Below are 15,289 nucleotides of genomic sequence, written 5' to 3' on the forward strand. Positions count from 1 at the left end.
ATTTGGGCAGAGAATTCTGGGTTGAAAAGAAATTTCCTTCCAGATTTTGAAGGCATTTCTCCTTCTCTCTTCCAATATCGATAAGAAATCCAATTGTGCTTCCAAACCTTTTGTGACTTTTGTTTTCTCTGTAGAAATACTCAGGATTTCTCTTGTTTTTAGTTGCTTTTAAATTCCTTGTGGCAATGCTTCTTTTTTTATTCATTCGTTAGATACTCAGGGGACATTTCTATCTGAAGATTTGTGTTCTTCATGTCTGGGAATTTTTTGAATGTTATGTGATTTATTTTACTACTTCCTCCCTTCATCTTCTCTATTCTGTCTTCCTAGAATTCATATTATCTGAATAATGGACAACCCAGATGGATCCGCTAGTCTTTTCACCTTCCTCTACTCTTCTACCATTGTGTCACTTGACATCACCTGTTGAGTTTCCTAATAAAAGTTTTGTCATCATACACTTAATTTCCAGGCAGCCTTTCTTATTCTCTAGTGATTCCTTTTGTCCAGCACCCTCTTTCCCACACTCTTTCTTCTTAGATCTGGCATCTTTTTTTTTTTTAAGATTTATTTATTTATTTGAAGAGAGAGCATGAAGAGGGGGAGGGAGAGAGGGAGAGGGGGAGGGAGAGAGGGAGAGGGAGAGGGAGAGAGAGAATCCTTAGGCAGACTCCCTGTTGAGCGTGGAAACTGACGCAGGGCTGAGTCCCAGGACCCTGAGATCATGACCTGAGCTGAAATCAAGAGTCAGACGCTTAACCGCCTGAGCCACCCGGGTGCCCCCAGATCTTTTTAAAGAACTGTATTTCAGGACATTAACTGTAATCATGTGACCTTTTTCTCCTCTCCGCATGGTGGATATTTCCTCTTTCCCTTCTGTTTGTTTGCTTTCTCATTGGAGGCCTTCCTTGATGCCATATGTGTATAGATACATACATATATATACACACACATACACACACACATATATGTTATTGTATATAACATATGTATGTATGTATATTATGGAAGTATGGTTGACACACACTGTTACATTAGTTTCAGGTGCACAATGTAATGATTCCACAAATCTGTACATTAATGCTGTGCTCACCTCCAGTGTAGCTGCCATCGGTCTCCATACAACCGTATCACAATCCCATTGGCTAAGGTCCCTGTGCTGTGCTCAATGCCATATTTAAGCTTGAAGCACTAATGGGGTCCTTAGAACCACCGTGGGCCTGAACAGTTCGTGGCCTTTGCTATACAGTAAATAATCAGGCTGAGCAGGACCCCACAGTCAGGATCTATGTTTGTCCTCCATGCTCGGAGCCTTTCCAGTGCACTGCACGCCACCCAGACCATTGGTCATCTACACCCCTCCACCCGGCACATGCACGTAGGTTGGTATTTTTCCCACAATGCTACCCCTACTTCATTCGCTTTCCATTCCCAAAGATTTCTTGAAATCTCTGCTTCATTGTTGTCTCATCTTGTTCCCTTTGACTTTATGGGTTTATACCCTTGGGATTCCTTTACTATCATGTTAAGGATGTTCCCAGGGACAGAGTAGATAAACGCCTGTGGTTAATCTGCCATTTGAAACTGGATGTCCTAATGTAACATTCAAATATAATAGAAGTATATATTTGGTGTTCATCTCTGGTTCCTGGCACAGTGATCCTAAAACCCTTGTAATTTCCTGAGCATTAGGGGTGAGAAAATCATATTTTGTTATAATATTGGGTCTCACTCCTCAGTTCCTAATACAAGAGCTTCTAAGACCCTTGGGATCTCCAAAGTGATGAGTGACTTTGTATATGCTGATAAGATGACTGGTGGCTGGGGCCCCTAGATATCTGCAGGATGGGGGCTGGTCACCAGAAAGACCAACCATGGGGTGAGAGATTGGAACTTCCAGCTGCCCTTCTGACCACAGGAGATGGGAGGGAGGGCAGAGACTGAGTTAGTCACCACTGGTCAGTGATTTCGTCAATCATGCCTATGTAATGAAACCTACATAAATACCCTACACAAGAGGGTTTGGACAGCATCCATGTTCCCCCTTCCTCACCCTCTGCATCTCTTCCACTTGGCTGTCCCTGAGTGGTATCCTTTATGATAAACCAGTAATGGCAAGTAAAGTACTTTCCTGAGTTCTGTGAGCTCTTCTAGCAAATTACCAAATCAAAGGAGGAGGTCATGGGAATCCCCGATGTACAGTAGATCAGCCAGAAATACGGGTGACCCAGGTTCATGATTGGCACCTAAAGTAGAAGTGGTCTTGTGGACTGTGTCCTTAACCCACAGGGTCTGTGCTGATTCCAGGTGGTTAGAGTCAGAACTGAATTGAATTTGATTTTTTTAAAGATTTTATTTATTTATTTGAGAGAGAGAGCATGAGCCAGGGGAGGGGCAAAGAGAGAAGGAGAAGCAGACTCCCCGCTGAGCAGGGAGCATGTGACTTTTGTGACTCAATCCTGGGACTTCCGGAATCATGACCTGACCCAAAGGTAGATGCTTAACCAGCTGAGCCACCCAGGTGTCCCAGAACTGAATTGAATTTTAGAACACCCAGCTGGTGTCTGGTGAGTTGAATTGGTTGTCATTGTGAGGAAAAACCACATATATTTAGCACCATAAGTGAAATATTTTGAGCAGAAAATCCCAAAATAGTTGGTACCAAGAATGGGTTGCTGCTTCATAGTAAAAATGGCACCTCGGACCAAAGCACACTTAAAAATATGTATTCCTCATAAGTTCACTAAGAGAGTATAAGAAAAAAGGATTTTACTAAATGGTACTTTTCTTTATTATTTTAGTTAACCAAACAAAGACACATTACATGACTTTCCTCTTCAGTTTCGGATTTTGAGTCCAGGCCATCTTTACATCTGGAGTTTTAAAAATATTGCTGCAATCATGTCAAACTTTAAAAAGAATACTTGCACTGTGAAATTTTTCATATAACTTTTGTCTTTCGCTAGAATTTTAAATTAACTTTCTTTTTTCTTGTTAATCACAAAATTCATAGGTCTTCACCTTATCACTTGCATAGCATAGTTGCACTCCATGGTCCTGAATAGAGCAGCTCTGCCAAGGAGCCTCTCTGGAACTGACTTCAAGGACTTCTTTGACTTTCTGGACTAAATCCTCTGTTTCAGAACTGTGGAACTGATCTGCCCATTGCCATCCTGGGTAAATTACACTTTTTTGTATCCCATATTTTATTTTATTTTATTTTATTTTTATTTTTTTAAGTAGGCTCCATACCCAACGTGGGTCTTGAATTCATAACCCTGAGGTCAAGAGTCACATGCTCTACTGACTGAGCCAGCCAGCACCCCTGTATCCCATATTTTAGATTCAGTTTTGACTTTGCTGGGCATAACCTCTAGTAATTTTTTTTTTAACAAAGGCACCTAAGTTGTAATCTTTCTCAGATTGTGTATCTAGTAGTGTCTCTGTACAAGTATCACTCTTTGATACGTCAGCACAGACCAGTCATGGCTGGCCCACTACAGGGTACAAGTTCATACCTGTTGCTTCATGATTGTGTGATTAGCTTTCACTGTCCCATTCTTTAGGGTATTTTCTCAGATGGTAGACATATTTTGAGGTGTCTGCTCAACCTATTAGGCAACAACTCTTCTCTGAGAAGACCCCTTCACGCTTAGGTGTGTGGTGAGGTCCCATCTCAATGATCAGACCTTTGGAGAAAACCGATTCGAGGTTGGGACAATGTGCTTTCCTCTCTTGGATATTTGGTATTGTAAGGGGGAGTAAGGTCAATCTCTCCCATTCCTAAAGCATGTACTCTTGGGCAACAATATTCTGTCTTTCAGAAAGCAACAGAAAACTTCAGTCTGCAGAGAGAGAGAATAAGCAAAACAAGAGAAGAAAGATGTCAAGAGAGAGTTCTGCTAGTTTAACTTTGGACTCTTGAATCTGAAAAGGTAAAATCTGCGAGGAGATAAAGTGAAAATCTACTGGATTCCGAAGAAGGTGAAGAGACTCATCATCACTCTGCCAATCACACTTGCCTGCCACACTCAACATCACTTGCCTGCCAACTTAGACTGGAAAGGAATTTTTTCAAGGGGGAAATAAAAGGAGACGTGGTACTAGCTAGTTTATACAATGAGAACTAAGAAGAGGAAACTCATTACCAAATAACCAGTTCAAAATGCAAAATTTCATCAAATACTTATTGGGCACCTACTCTAGGCCAAGCAATTGGTTCATCACTGGGGACATGAAGGTGAATGGGACATTGTTCCTGCTCTTGAAGCTCATGGCTTGAGGGGTCCAGAGAGGCGAACAGCTGAAGTACACAGCGAAGGCAGCGGCCAGATCATAAGCGAACAAGAGTGGAGGCAGGGGACCCACCCTCCTGGAGGTGGCTCACGGCTTCGGGAAGAAGTGAGAGTCACTGGACCCAGAACAGCAACACCAGAACATCCCATAAAGAATAGGGCCCTCATGTGACAGTGAACAGGCAGATTATGCAGCAGCAGGCCTTGGACTGAATGTCGGGGTGAGGGCAGGGGACAGTGTGACTCCCATGAGGCCGGTTTGGGTGCCCCCATAGTTTCAAGAACAGGAAAAACAAGGAAAAGAGAAGAGAAGAAGGCTTGGGAGCTGGTGTAAGATGAGTTTGGAAGGCTGGATTTATGACGGGGTAGGACTGCTGAGGAAGATCACACAGTAAGAGTGAGCAGAGTGAGGAGAGCAAGGGCAAGCCTGGACAAGAGATCCTTACAGGACTGAGAAGATGGAGTGCAAATGGTGATCAGAAGCCCATAAAGAGCAGAAGCCAACGGAGTGGGGAGTGGAAAGGAGGGAGGGTCCTGCACGGGATACCTCGAGAGGCGGGGGTCCCATGCCCGCTTTGCCCAAGACAGGTGTATGCCTGCCATCTCGACATCATTACTGACAACCTCCCGTCTCTCTCATAAATCATGTGGTCCCTCTAGGTCAGACCAGGGCCAAAAAGGGTGTAATGAAGACAACGAAATTAAGGCCACACAAGAGACTGATTTCAGCGGGTGGTGGAGTGGGAGCGGGCGGTGGCAGGCTAAGAAATCAGTGTTAAGTGGAGGCAAGCATCATGGATGCTTCTTCCCAGAAGCTGGTCGTCAGGGGGCAGAGATGGAACAGCGGCTAGAAGACCCAGAGTGCAGAGGGAGGGCTCTTTACCACCTGGTTGGACAGACTTGGGCAAGTTGACCAGCTGATGGGGAAAGACGGTTAGAGGAAAATGGTAAAGACTGGGTACAATGGCTTGGCTGTGTCCTCTCAGGATGGGAGTCCCCATGGATTGGGAGCACAGGTGCAGGGACTGGCCACACTAGCTGGAGAAGTGCCTCTCTTCCACTCAGATGATGCTAGGGACTGAATCTGTGACACCCCCAAATTCCTATGTTGAAACCCTATCCCCCAGTGTGGCTGTATTTGGAGACAAGGCCTGGAGGGAGGTAACGAAGGTTAAACATGGTCATAAGGGTGGGCCCCTGATCTGATAGGATTAGTGTCCTTACAAGAAGAGACACCAGAGAGCTCGGGTAGTGATCTCAGGGTCCTGGGATTGAGCACCGCGTTGGGCTCCCTGCTCAGTGGGAAACCTGCTTCTCCCTCTCCCACTCACCCTGCTTGTGTTCCTGGCTCTTGCTGTCTCTCTCTCTCTGTGTCAAATAAATAAATAAAATCTTAAAAAAAAAAAAAAGCCAGATGTTGGTCGGAGGAAGTTCATTCTCTGACTCTCAGGGAATAGGAGGCAAGCTTGTCTATTGAAAATGAAAGAGGGGTTGGTAAGATCAGGAACATAGACATCAGGGAGAGCCCACTGGCGAGGGATCGATGTCAGACATACGGGGATTCTGGAGAAGACAGGAAAACTTAGGAATGCTGGCAGCATGGTGGGCTGGGACTTCAGGACAACACCAAGCAGAGATGTCCCTTCCCTGAATGCTCCTTGGAATCTGCCGGACATGGAATGTTGAGGCTGGTTGAGCCCCAGGATATTATTATTTTCTGGAGTCCACAGGAACGCTGAGCAGCCCTGTTTGTAATGTAAGCAGGTAGATAGGATCTGAGTGTTGTGGGTTTTGCCTTGGGCTGCAGGTTGTCCCAATGCCCTAGTGAAGGTCAGTGGAGAGAAACGTCAGCTTGCTAAGGGCAGGGAAGCAGGGAGTAAGTCGGGGGACATGGGAGGGCGCCACTGTGGGGGTGGAACTCTAACCCTGGTTATGAAGTCTGGGCTTTCAAAGACAGGTGCCAGGAAGAGAGCTATGCGCTCCCTCCTCCCTGGGCATGGAGGAAGCCATAAGGCAAGGATAATGGGGACAGAGTGGAGAGAGGTGGGCTCCGTGGAAGCGCAGAAAGGCGATGCCAAAGCTAAGAGAAGGAGCTCCCTAAAGAGTCTGGGAAGTGTACTGCCTGGTTGATTGATTTTGTGACCCCAAGCTCATCTCTGGCCCCTTTAATAAAAAGCTGTGTGTAGTTCAGTATTTGTTTTATGTTTTATAAAGTGATTAGATTAAACTGAAATTAATGTCACTTTGAGGCTTGGGAGAGCATTTTGCGACAGCCCCTTGGGTACCGGAAACCAGCGCAGGTCTCTTTCTGGGAGCAGATGCGGGTGCTGGTTAGGAATCCCGGGGTTGGGTCCTCACACCATGTCTGGGTGGGTTGCCCTGACAAATGGCTTCACCTCTCTCTGAGCCTCTGCTCCTTCTTCTGCACAATGAGGGTTATGAGAATAAAGTCAGATGGTGCTGGCAAGGACTTGGCAGAGTATCTGGTGTGAAGTGAGTGCTCAATAAAGGATACTTTATCCTCATCATCATCATTCACATTCATTTTAGAGATAGTAGCAATTCCAAAAGAAATCGACAAATATTTCCCTAGAAGATGAGAAGGTGACCTTTCAGGGATATAAAAAATCCCAGGGGCACCTGCGTGGCTCAGTCGTTAAGCGTCTGCCTTCGGCTCAGCTCATGATCTCAGGGTCCTGGGATCGAGACCCACAACAGGCTCCTTGCTCAGCAGGAAGCCTGCTTCTCCCTCTTCCTCTGCCTTCCATTCCCCCTGCTTGTGCGCGCACGCTCTCTCTCTCTCCCTCTGTCAGATAAATAAATAAAATCTTAAAAAAAAAAATCCCAGAGAGCCTCCTCTGAAGAGTTGTTAATAGCCAGCTCCTCAGGTGACCCCTGAAGGTCTTCCTAAAATTCTGCTCGCCCGGTTGCCACCGAGCTTGTCAGCCCCTGGAGGTAGTAGCACCATGAGCCAGACCCCCAAGCCAGGACCTTTTCTGTTTCTGAGCCATCCACTGAGATGGGAGGGAGAGAGGTGGAAGAGCAGGGAGGGAGGCTGGAGAAGATCAAGCCCCTTCTTGGCACAAGTCATTTTGTCTGCAAGTGGGTGTTCATCGGAGACCTTGGCTCTGATTCCCTGTCACCAAGCCCACTCTCCTGAATCCAACATGCAACTGGGCCCTATTGTTAGTTCTGCTCATGCGTTTCCCCTGAAACAGGACAACCTTTAAGGCAGTGGTTCTCGACCAGGGGGAGTTCTGCCCTCTCTGCCTCCCAGAGGACATCGGGTAATGTCTGGAGACATTTTTCTGTGGGCACAACATGGACAGGTGCTCCTGGCTTCTACTGGGTAAAGGCCAGGGATGGTGCTAGACGGCACACAATGCGCAGGACAGCCCCCCATGACAAAGAATTCTGTGACTCCCCCTCTGTCCTCCGTATCCTCATTACTACTTCCCTCTGGCTTCCTCCAGGCCGGGGAAAGACCTAGCTCCCGTCCTGGCACCCCTTGCTGAAAGCCCAGATTTAATATCCGGGGTTACAGTGTCAAAGTTAAGAAACCCCACTTGAAGGAAAAGGCAACCCTCCCCACCCCACTTAACTCACTAAGGTTATCGAGTTGGAAGTTTGCCAGATGCCGCGGGTTCAAAAGTCCTACCTTGAGTGACTGTTTTTCATTGGCTTGACACGGTTATGTACAATTTTATAAGCAAGGGTTGCCTTCAAGATGTCATTGTTTATTACTTGGCGCTATATGAAAGTGCCACAGCTTACGACACTCCCTTTGGATGTCATTGCTTCATTCATTCACTCACTCACTCACTCATTCACTCAACCAACACACACTCATTGAACTCCTTCTTACACTGAGACAGGCTCTAGGGATACAGGATGAGGATCCTTCCAGGTGAAAGTCCTCATGAGATTCATGGGCGTGGGAGAGCAAAGGGAGCTGTGGTCCACGTTTCCAATGGCGGTCTCAGAAAGCTGGCCCCTTCAGCCATCATCACTTTCTGGTTTCCATTTGCAAGGGACCCTCCTGACACTTCCCTGTATGGAAAGGCAAGGGGGGGAAGGTGGGGAGCAGTAATCAGCAGTTTGGCCTAATGATGCCCCATTAGGAAGATGCTTATGATCTCACACAATACGGGGGCCCCATATAAATAAAAAATTGTTTGAATGCCCTTAAATTTCCAAATCAAATGCCCGGCCACTCAGAGTCAAAGAAACAGAAGGTAAGCAGGGTTTCAAAGCCTGGGAAATACTCCAAACAAAGTAGGTCAGTTCCATTCTTGTTTATTACAGGAGTTCTTGCCAAGAAGTATGAGACCTCAGGTCTGGATAAGCCCATAAAACACACAGAAGACCAAGACTTATACACAGGAAACCACCTTGTGATAATACAAGGCAGGACATGAGTGTATGAAAGCGACATGTAAAGGCAAAGGACATAAGGGAGAGCACCCTGCGTGACGGGGATCAAGCGATCTGGTCGCTAGTCCCAGCTCTACAGCTAACTTGTTGATTTGGGGCAACTCTCTTTTCTCTGTGGGTCTCAGTTCACTCATCTGTAAAATAAGGGAATTCGACCAGAGCATCATGAAGCAGCCTTCCAAGGCACACTGAAGACTCAAACCAAGTGAAAGCTCTTATTTCCCCCTCTGCTTATTCCTGACATAACCTGGGGGCCCCTTGAGACTAAAAATGTAGGTTGAACCTCAGTCCTGAAGCCCAGCCACCTGTTGATTTCTTTTGACAACCTCAGGGTTACTGCAAATACTTAAGAAGGAGGTGGGGAAGGTAATAAGGAAGAAGCTATTACCTCTCCCATCCCTGGGCACTGAATAACAGCACACCCAGAGGCTTTGAATTGTCCCCAGGGTCCTGGGTGGCATTTCCCCAAATTGGGGCTTCCGATTAGTGAGTGGGTACTATTGCTCTAGCACCTTCCAACCACCAGGCCCTGCCACTGGTGAGAAGAGGCTCCAGGGTTACAAGGGAGCTGGGAACAAGAGTCCCAAATTCTACTTTTCCAAACTACTGCTGCTAGAATGTCACAGAGCTGCTGGACCGGCAGCTCCTGAGAATCAACACTCCCATCAGCTCTGGGAGTGAAGGGTTTTCTTATAATCAAACAGGAGAGGACTATAGGAAGGCAAGGTCATTGGACACCCGGAAGGACTCACCCAGGACAGAGACTGGAGACTCCAAACTGGGTTCCCAAGTACTTCGCCTGGGGAGTTTCTTGGGACAGAGGCCTTAAGGGCCAGTTTGCAATGCTGGTGGGAAGACGTGGTTCTGGAATCTGCACCCCCCCCTCCACTCCCCGCCCCACCACCCCCTCCCCATTCCTTCCACCCTGGCTGCCTGGGTGCAGCCACTCATTCACAAATCCCAGGGGGGAGAAGCCCTGAATTCCAAGGCATTCCCGTGGGAAAGGAAAACAAGCCATCCACTCTGCCGTTCTCTTTTCCCCTGGACCGGGTTTTCGGAGATCAGCTCCTCCCAGGACCCCCCAGACATGCAGACTTTAGGGAGCTAAATCCCAAAGGGGAGGGAGGGAGCTGCTAACGGTCCCACCATAGACAGAGCCGGCAGCTCCAGCCAGAGCTTTCTGAGGTTTCCCTTTCTGCAGCCCTGGGGGCGTGTGTGTGTACGTGTGTGTGTGTGTGTGAGAGAGAGAGAGAGAGAGAGAGACAGAGAGAGAGAGAATGTCAAGGCTTTGGGGCCGACGGACATGGGTTCCAATCAACTTTTCCTAGGGCAAGATTTTTGGCCTCTTAGAGTCTCTGTTTCCTCGTCCGTAAAGAGAGGGGGACACTACCAACCTGGAAAGCCCATCAAGAGGTAGCGATGAAATAATGGAGGCAGAATGCCCAGCGCACACTAGGCACTGCTAGGGGCGCCTCCGGAGTTTCTGTCGGGGCACAGCCTGGAGGGAGGGGATGGCGTTGAGGGGAGAGGGGGTTTATCTTAGGGCTGCCTTCGCCGGGCGCACTTGCTTTTACTCCGGGGGAGGAGGCTATCTGGAGAGGAGCCGATAGAGATGATCCTTGGGGGGAGGGAACGAGGTGTCAGGGTTCCCCCTCCTCCACGGAAGATCTGGGGACCCACGGAGGGGCGCGGTACTCACCGTGTGCGCAGCGCAGGCGAGCAGCAGCAGCAGGAGCGGCCGCGGCCACAGCAGCAAGCGGGGACTCATGGTGCCCGGCGCGCTCCCCTGCGGGGCGGCGCGGTGGGGAGAGCGCCTCGACGGCCGCCCGCCCTGTGCGCACACCTGGCCCGGGAGCTCAGCGCCCTCCGCGGGGGCCCCGGCCGGCCGCCGCGTCCGGAGGAGCCATGGCTGTGGGCCACTCAGCCCGCGGCGAGCCCCAGGACTGCTCGTCCTCGGAAGAGGTGGCGGCGCGCTAAGCAGCCCAGCCCATTGATAAGGACGCGCGGCTCGGCCGGCGCTCCTCCACCCAGCCGCTACTGGCGGGCAGGGGAGGAGGCGGAGGGAGCACGCGGGGGGCAGCAGGCGGCTCCAGCGGGCTCAGCCCGGGGGCGGAGGAGACCGGCAGAGGGCACGCGCTGTCTCAGCCTCGGACGCTGCAACACCCCCGAGTCCGGAAAGAGCGCCAAGTTCTGGGGCACCCCTGCTGGCCGCCCGCCGATGGGCAACGTATGACACGGTTTTGAGTCTCGCATCTACTGATGCCCACGTTCGGGTTAAAAGAAGCTTGTGCCGGTGCCCTGCGGACATAGCGGGGGCTCCGTAAATGCCTATTGCATCGATCGGGTGGGACAGCTACGTGGCACTTCATTTCCAATTTTCATTTTGTGTTTCCTCCTTATTCAAGTCATACCCGCTCCTTCTAGGGAATTTCATTCCCATGGGCGCCATCACACGAGGAGGTTTAGATGATCAGGTGAGGAGCCTGTAGTCCACCCAGGCGTTTCGGGGGCTGCGCTGAAGATGAACCCCTGGAGGCTTTGGGCTCCTGGTGTCTCTGAGAAGCTATTTAAGCACCAGGCAGGTCCCTCCAGTAGCCTGCTCAACCTGTCTGAGTGCCCAGGTGACCTGGAGGCTGGCTTTTAGCCTCTCAGTACAAGATACCCTCAAACGGCTCTTACATACCCAATTTTTTTCTTTCTCTGTTTTTGTGCCCACTCCTTTCCTCTTGGCTCTCCTATGTTGGCCTTTCTCCCGGCACTTTAAGTACACATCAGCTCCTTGAATTCCCCCCAAGCCCCTTAGTGATATTATGCCCGTTTGACAGAGAAGGGCATTGAGGGTGCAGGAGGATCAATGACGTTGCTGGGTACCCGAGACTCAGAAGGTCAGATGGGAAAGCCTGGCTAACCCTGATACCCCGATTTTCTGTGACTGACCTCTGGTCAGATGGCTGATCTGCCTTTTTTTTTTTTTTTTTAAGCTAACCTGCTCTTAAAGCAACATATTCTAGCCCATAGCAGCCTTCCTTACCTGAGGAGGCTATTGATAAGGTAAGGTTGGCAGATCACAGCAAAAATTAGAGGGAAAACAGTGCTTTGAGCTCTCAGGTCCACAATCAATGCCCAGGATATATTTGCCTAAAGTATATATGAACATGAATTCATTTGTAAGAACTTTTGCTACGGAAATACTCGCCCAAAGACTCAATGAAATATGTGCAAGGATGTTTGTGGAAGCACGAGTACCATAGCGGAGAACAGGAGATAATGTGCATGGAAGGGGGACACTCAGCCCCACCCTTGATGTTTCCTTCCTCCCCTAGTGCAGCCGTTAGTATAATCCTCCTGACCTGTCTCTAGCCCCTCATTAAGGCCCTCCCCCACGCGCGCGCGCGCGCGCGCGCGCGCGCACACACACACAAATGCAGAGACAGGAAGAGCTCTACGGGTTTCATGCATTTGGAATAAGGACTGACATGAGGTTCTGCAAACCCCCTTTCTTTGACAACTCCCCCACCTGCAGAGAGCCTGTAAGTGGATCGCTGGTGCCAGGCTGTCATTGCTGGTCAAGACTCTGTGTTGATCCAGTATCACCAGTGACGGGGCGTGGGGGGGGGGGGGTGCTTCTAAGTAATTCTGCAGTTCAATGTTAGAAAACCCGCTTGCCCACAGGTATAAACGCATTCTCCAAGATCAACTTTATCGTTCATGAAAGTGATATTTGACCTCATCTGTCTTAATCTTATTTCTTAAATGGTTCAAGATTAGGGCTGGAAAGAATGTTGTTACACCCTAAATGTACATCAGAAAGTGCACGCTGTAAGGACTTGGCATTTTTACTATATAGACTTCCGTGTTGCTCGAATATTTTCTTTTTTTTATAGATTTGATTTATTTATTTGACAGAGTGAGAGTGAGAGCACAAGCAGGGGGAGGGGCAGAGGGAGAGGGGGAAGCAGGCTCCCCTCTGAGCAGGGAGCCCAATGCAGGGCTTGATCCCAGGACCCTGGGATCATGACCTGAGCCGAAGGCAGACACTTAACCGACTGAGTCACCCAGGTGTCCCTCGAATATTTTCTGTAACCACTGTGTGTATTGCTTGTTTGATGGGAAGAAATTTCAAGAAAACAATACAAAAATGGAATCTGTGCTCTATACAAGAGCCTCATGATCGCCAGTAAAATAGCAGAACCACATCTGTTCTGGACAATTTAATAAATTTCTGGCCTGTGGCAAGCCATTCTCCCTTAAATGGTAGGCTCTGTCTCTCTGAGCATTGAGAAAAGGGTCTGAAGGGCTCCACAAGAAACCCATTTACAAGCCATGCATGCTGCTAGTGGCTTTATAAAACCTGCCTGAGAAAACAATTTTCGTAATAGGGGTGGAAGGGAAAAGGTAGGGAATTAACAAGGTGTTTGATACCTGCCATGCGCTAGAGAGCCCTTTAGGCAATTGGAGTGTGTTACCGTAGCCAGTCCTCCAGGACTATATGAGAGACGTTTACTTTCCTTGATCAATGAGATGGGACCTTGAGGCTTAGGAAGGTAAGCACTCACCTCCAATAACACAGCTAATGAGGGGCAGGGGCAGGATTTGAACCCTGGACTGAGCACAAAGCCTTTGCCTTTACCTTTTGCACTGTACTAGGGTTCCTTTCAGTCATGAAGATGACTTTATTACCCTCGGGCTTCCAGAGTGCTTTTGTAGGCATCATCTCAGTTGACCCTGGAAATAGCCCCCTGGGGGTGAAAGGACCAGCAGCCATGGCCAGGCAGGACAGGGAGAACCCTTTGCACAGGTGGTTTCACTGAAGAGTGTTTAATGAAAGGACCATTGAGGTGCGGGGGTATGGGCAAGGTTAAGGGAACCAACAAGGGACAGCGAGGTGCCAGGGACTAGCAACGGTGGGCCTAAAAAGGATGGCAAAGACTCTCTCCTTGATGAAACTTGAGCTCAACTCCTCAGAGCCCTCTTCTTGTCGAGGCCCGGACCTTGACCCCTCTGTCTGGCCTGCCCAGCCCAGTCTCAGCAAGAGTCCCACTGTCCTCAGCTTAGTGAGAATCCCTCCGACTCTTCCCCCCCCTTCCAACTCTTCTAAAAATAATTTTTTATTAACATAGAATGTATTATTTGTCCCCCCCAACTCTTGATAGCAGACCAACCTTGATATCTGATCAAATTCCTCATCCCCCACCTCTGATGTCTCAATCCTGGCCTGCCTTCAGCAAGAATCCTGCTAAGTCCTGCTAGCAAGAATCCCCCACCCTTGATGTCTCCTCTTAGTGATCAGTCCACTGCCCCCCTCACCCTGCTCCTTGGCCATACATCCCCACTCATCCTTATTGTGTTCCAAGATGAGCTGGGTCTCTCTCCCCTATGGCAATACTCCTATAGTAACAGTCTTTTTTTTTTTTTTAATTTTTTTTTTAAAGATTTTATTTATTTATTCATGAGAGACGGGGAGAGAGAGAGAGAGAAGCAGAGGGAGAAGCAGGCTCCCAAGGAGCAGGGAGCCCGATGTGGGGCTCGATCCCAGGACTCTGGGATCATGACCTGAGCCGAAGGCAGACGCCCAACCGTCTGAGCCACCCAGGCGCCCCCTATAGTAACAGTCTTGAATAAAGTCTTCCTTACCATTTTAACAAGTGTCAGAATAATGTTTTCTTTAACAAGGGTCCAGGAGAGAAAACAGTGTCCCAGAGGTTGGTAAGAGCTGTCCTGGAGTCACCCTCAGAACTTAACCATAGAGGGAGGCAGCCACTATCAAAGTTATGGCCCTGGCAAGGGGTCAAGTGGTCAGATAAATACCCTGACTTCCCTTCTCCTGTCCACTGATCTGGTGATGTCTTCCATTGGCTGAACACAACCCAGTGCCAGAGATAAGGCAGACAGATGAGAGAGAGAAACTATCCATACAGTTTACTTGCGGGATGGAGAAGGGAGAAAATGGGTTTGGGAGGGAGGAGGCAAAAGGAGAATAACCCCACTTGGAATATTATACCCATTGAGCAGATGAAGAAACTGAGATGTGATGAGGCTGTAGCTCAAAATCCCACATTTGGGAGGTAGGCTTGCTGGTACAGAACTCTGGACTTTGGGTCCTCAGCCCTGAATTGTTTCTGTCCCACACCCATCTCCCCTAGCTCTAGTGATGGAAAACCACAGCAATTATTTATTATCATTTCACAGTTCTGGGGGTTGACTCTTTTCAGAGCCTCTCCCAGGGGCACCTGGGGGGCTCAGCTGGTAAAGCAGCAAGCAGCCAAGTCTTGATTTCAGGTCAGGTCATGGGATTGAGCCCCAGGGTCATGGGAAGGAGCCCCAGTGGGGCTCCATGCTCAGCGGGGAGTCTTCTTAGGACTCTCTCTCTCCCTCTCCCCCTTCCTCCACCCCCTCTCAAATAAATAAATAAATCTAAAAAAAAAAAGTCTCTCCCAGGGTTGCAGTCAGACTGTGGCTAGGACCAGAGTTACCCTAAGATGCACTCGGTCAAATGGCCGGGGCCAGAGTAGCTGGGGCTCCTCAGGTGTCCCCCGCTGTCTCTGTATGCTTTCTCCACA

At 49.0% G+C, this 15,289-nt stretch overlaps 1 protein-coding gene across 1 annotated transcript in view; it reads right to left on the minus strand.

Moving 5' to 3' along the window:
* The window catches only part of SCTR (secretin receptor), a 69,110-nt gene extending 64,247 nt beyond the window's left edge, over positions 1 to 4,863 (minus strand). Inside the window, exon 1 of the mRNA XM_028101278.2 lies at positions 4,843 to 4,863. Within this exon, the coding sequence (XP_027957079.1) occupies positions 4,843 to 4,863 (21 nt within the window). The remainder of the gene's footprint in view (positions 1 to 4,842) is intronic.
* Positions 4,864 to 15,289: the final 10,426 nt, after the last annotated feature.

Source organism: Eumetopias jubatus, unplaced genomic scaffold, assembly GCF_037043125.1.
Source record: "Eumetopias jubatus isolate StellerSeaLion01/CBP00866 unplaced genomic scaffold, mEumJub1_p1.0 scaffold_3, whole genome shotgun sequence".
NCBI classification, from domain to species: domain Eukaryota; kingdom Metazoa; phylum Chordata; class Mammalia; order Carnivora; family Otariidae; genus Eumetopias; species Eumetopias jubatus.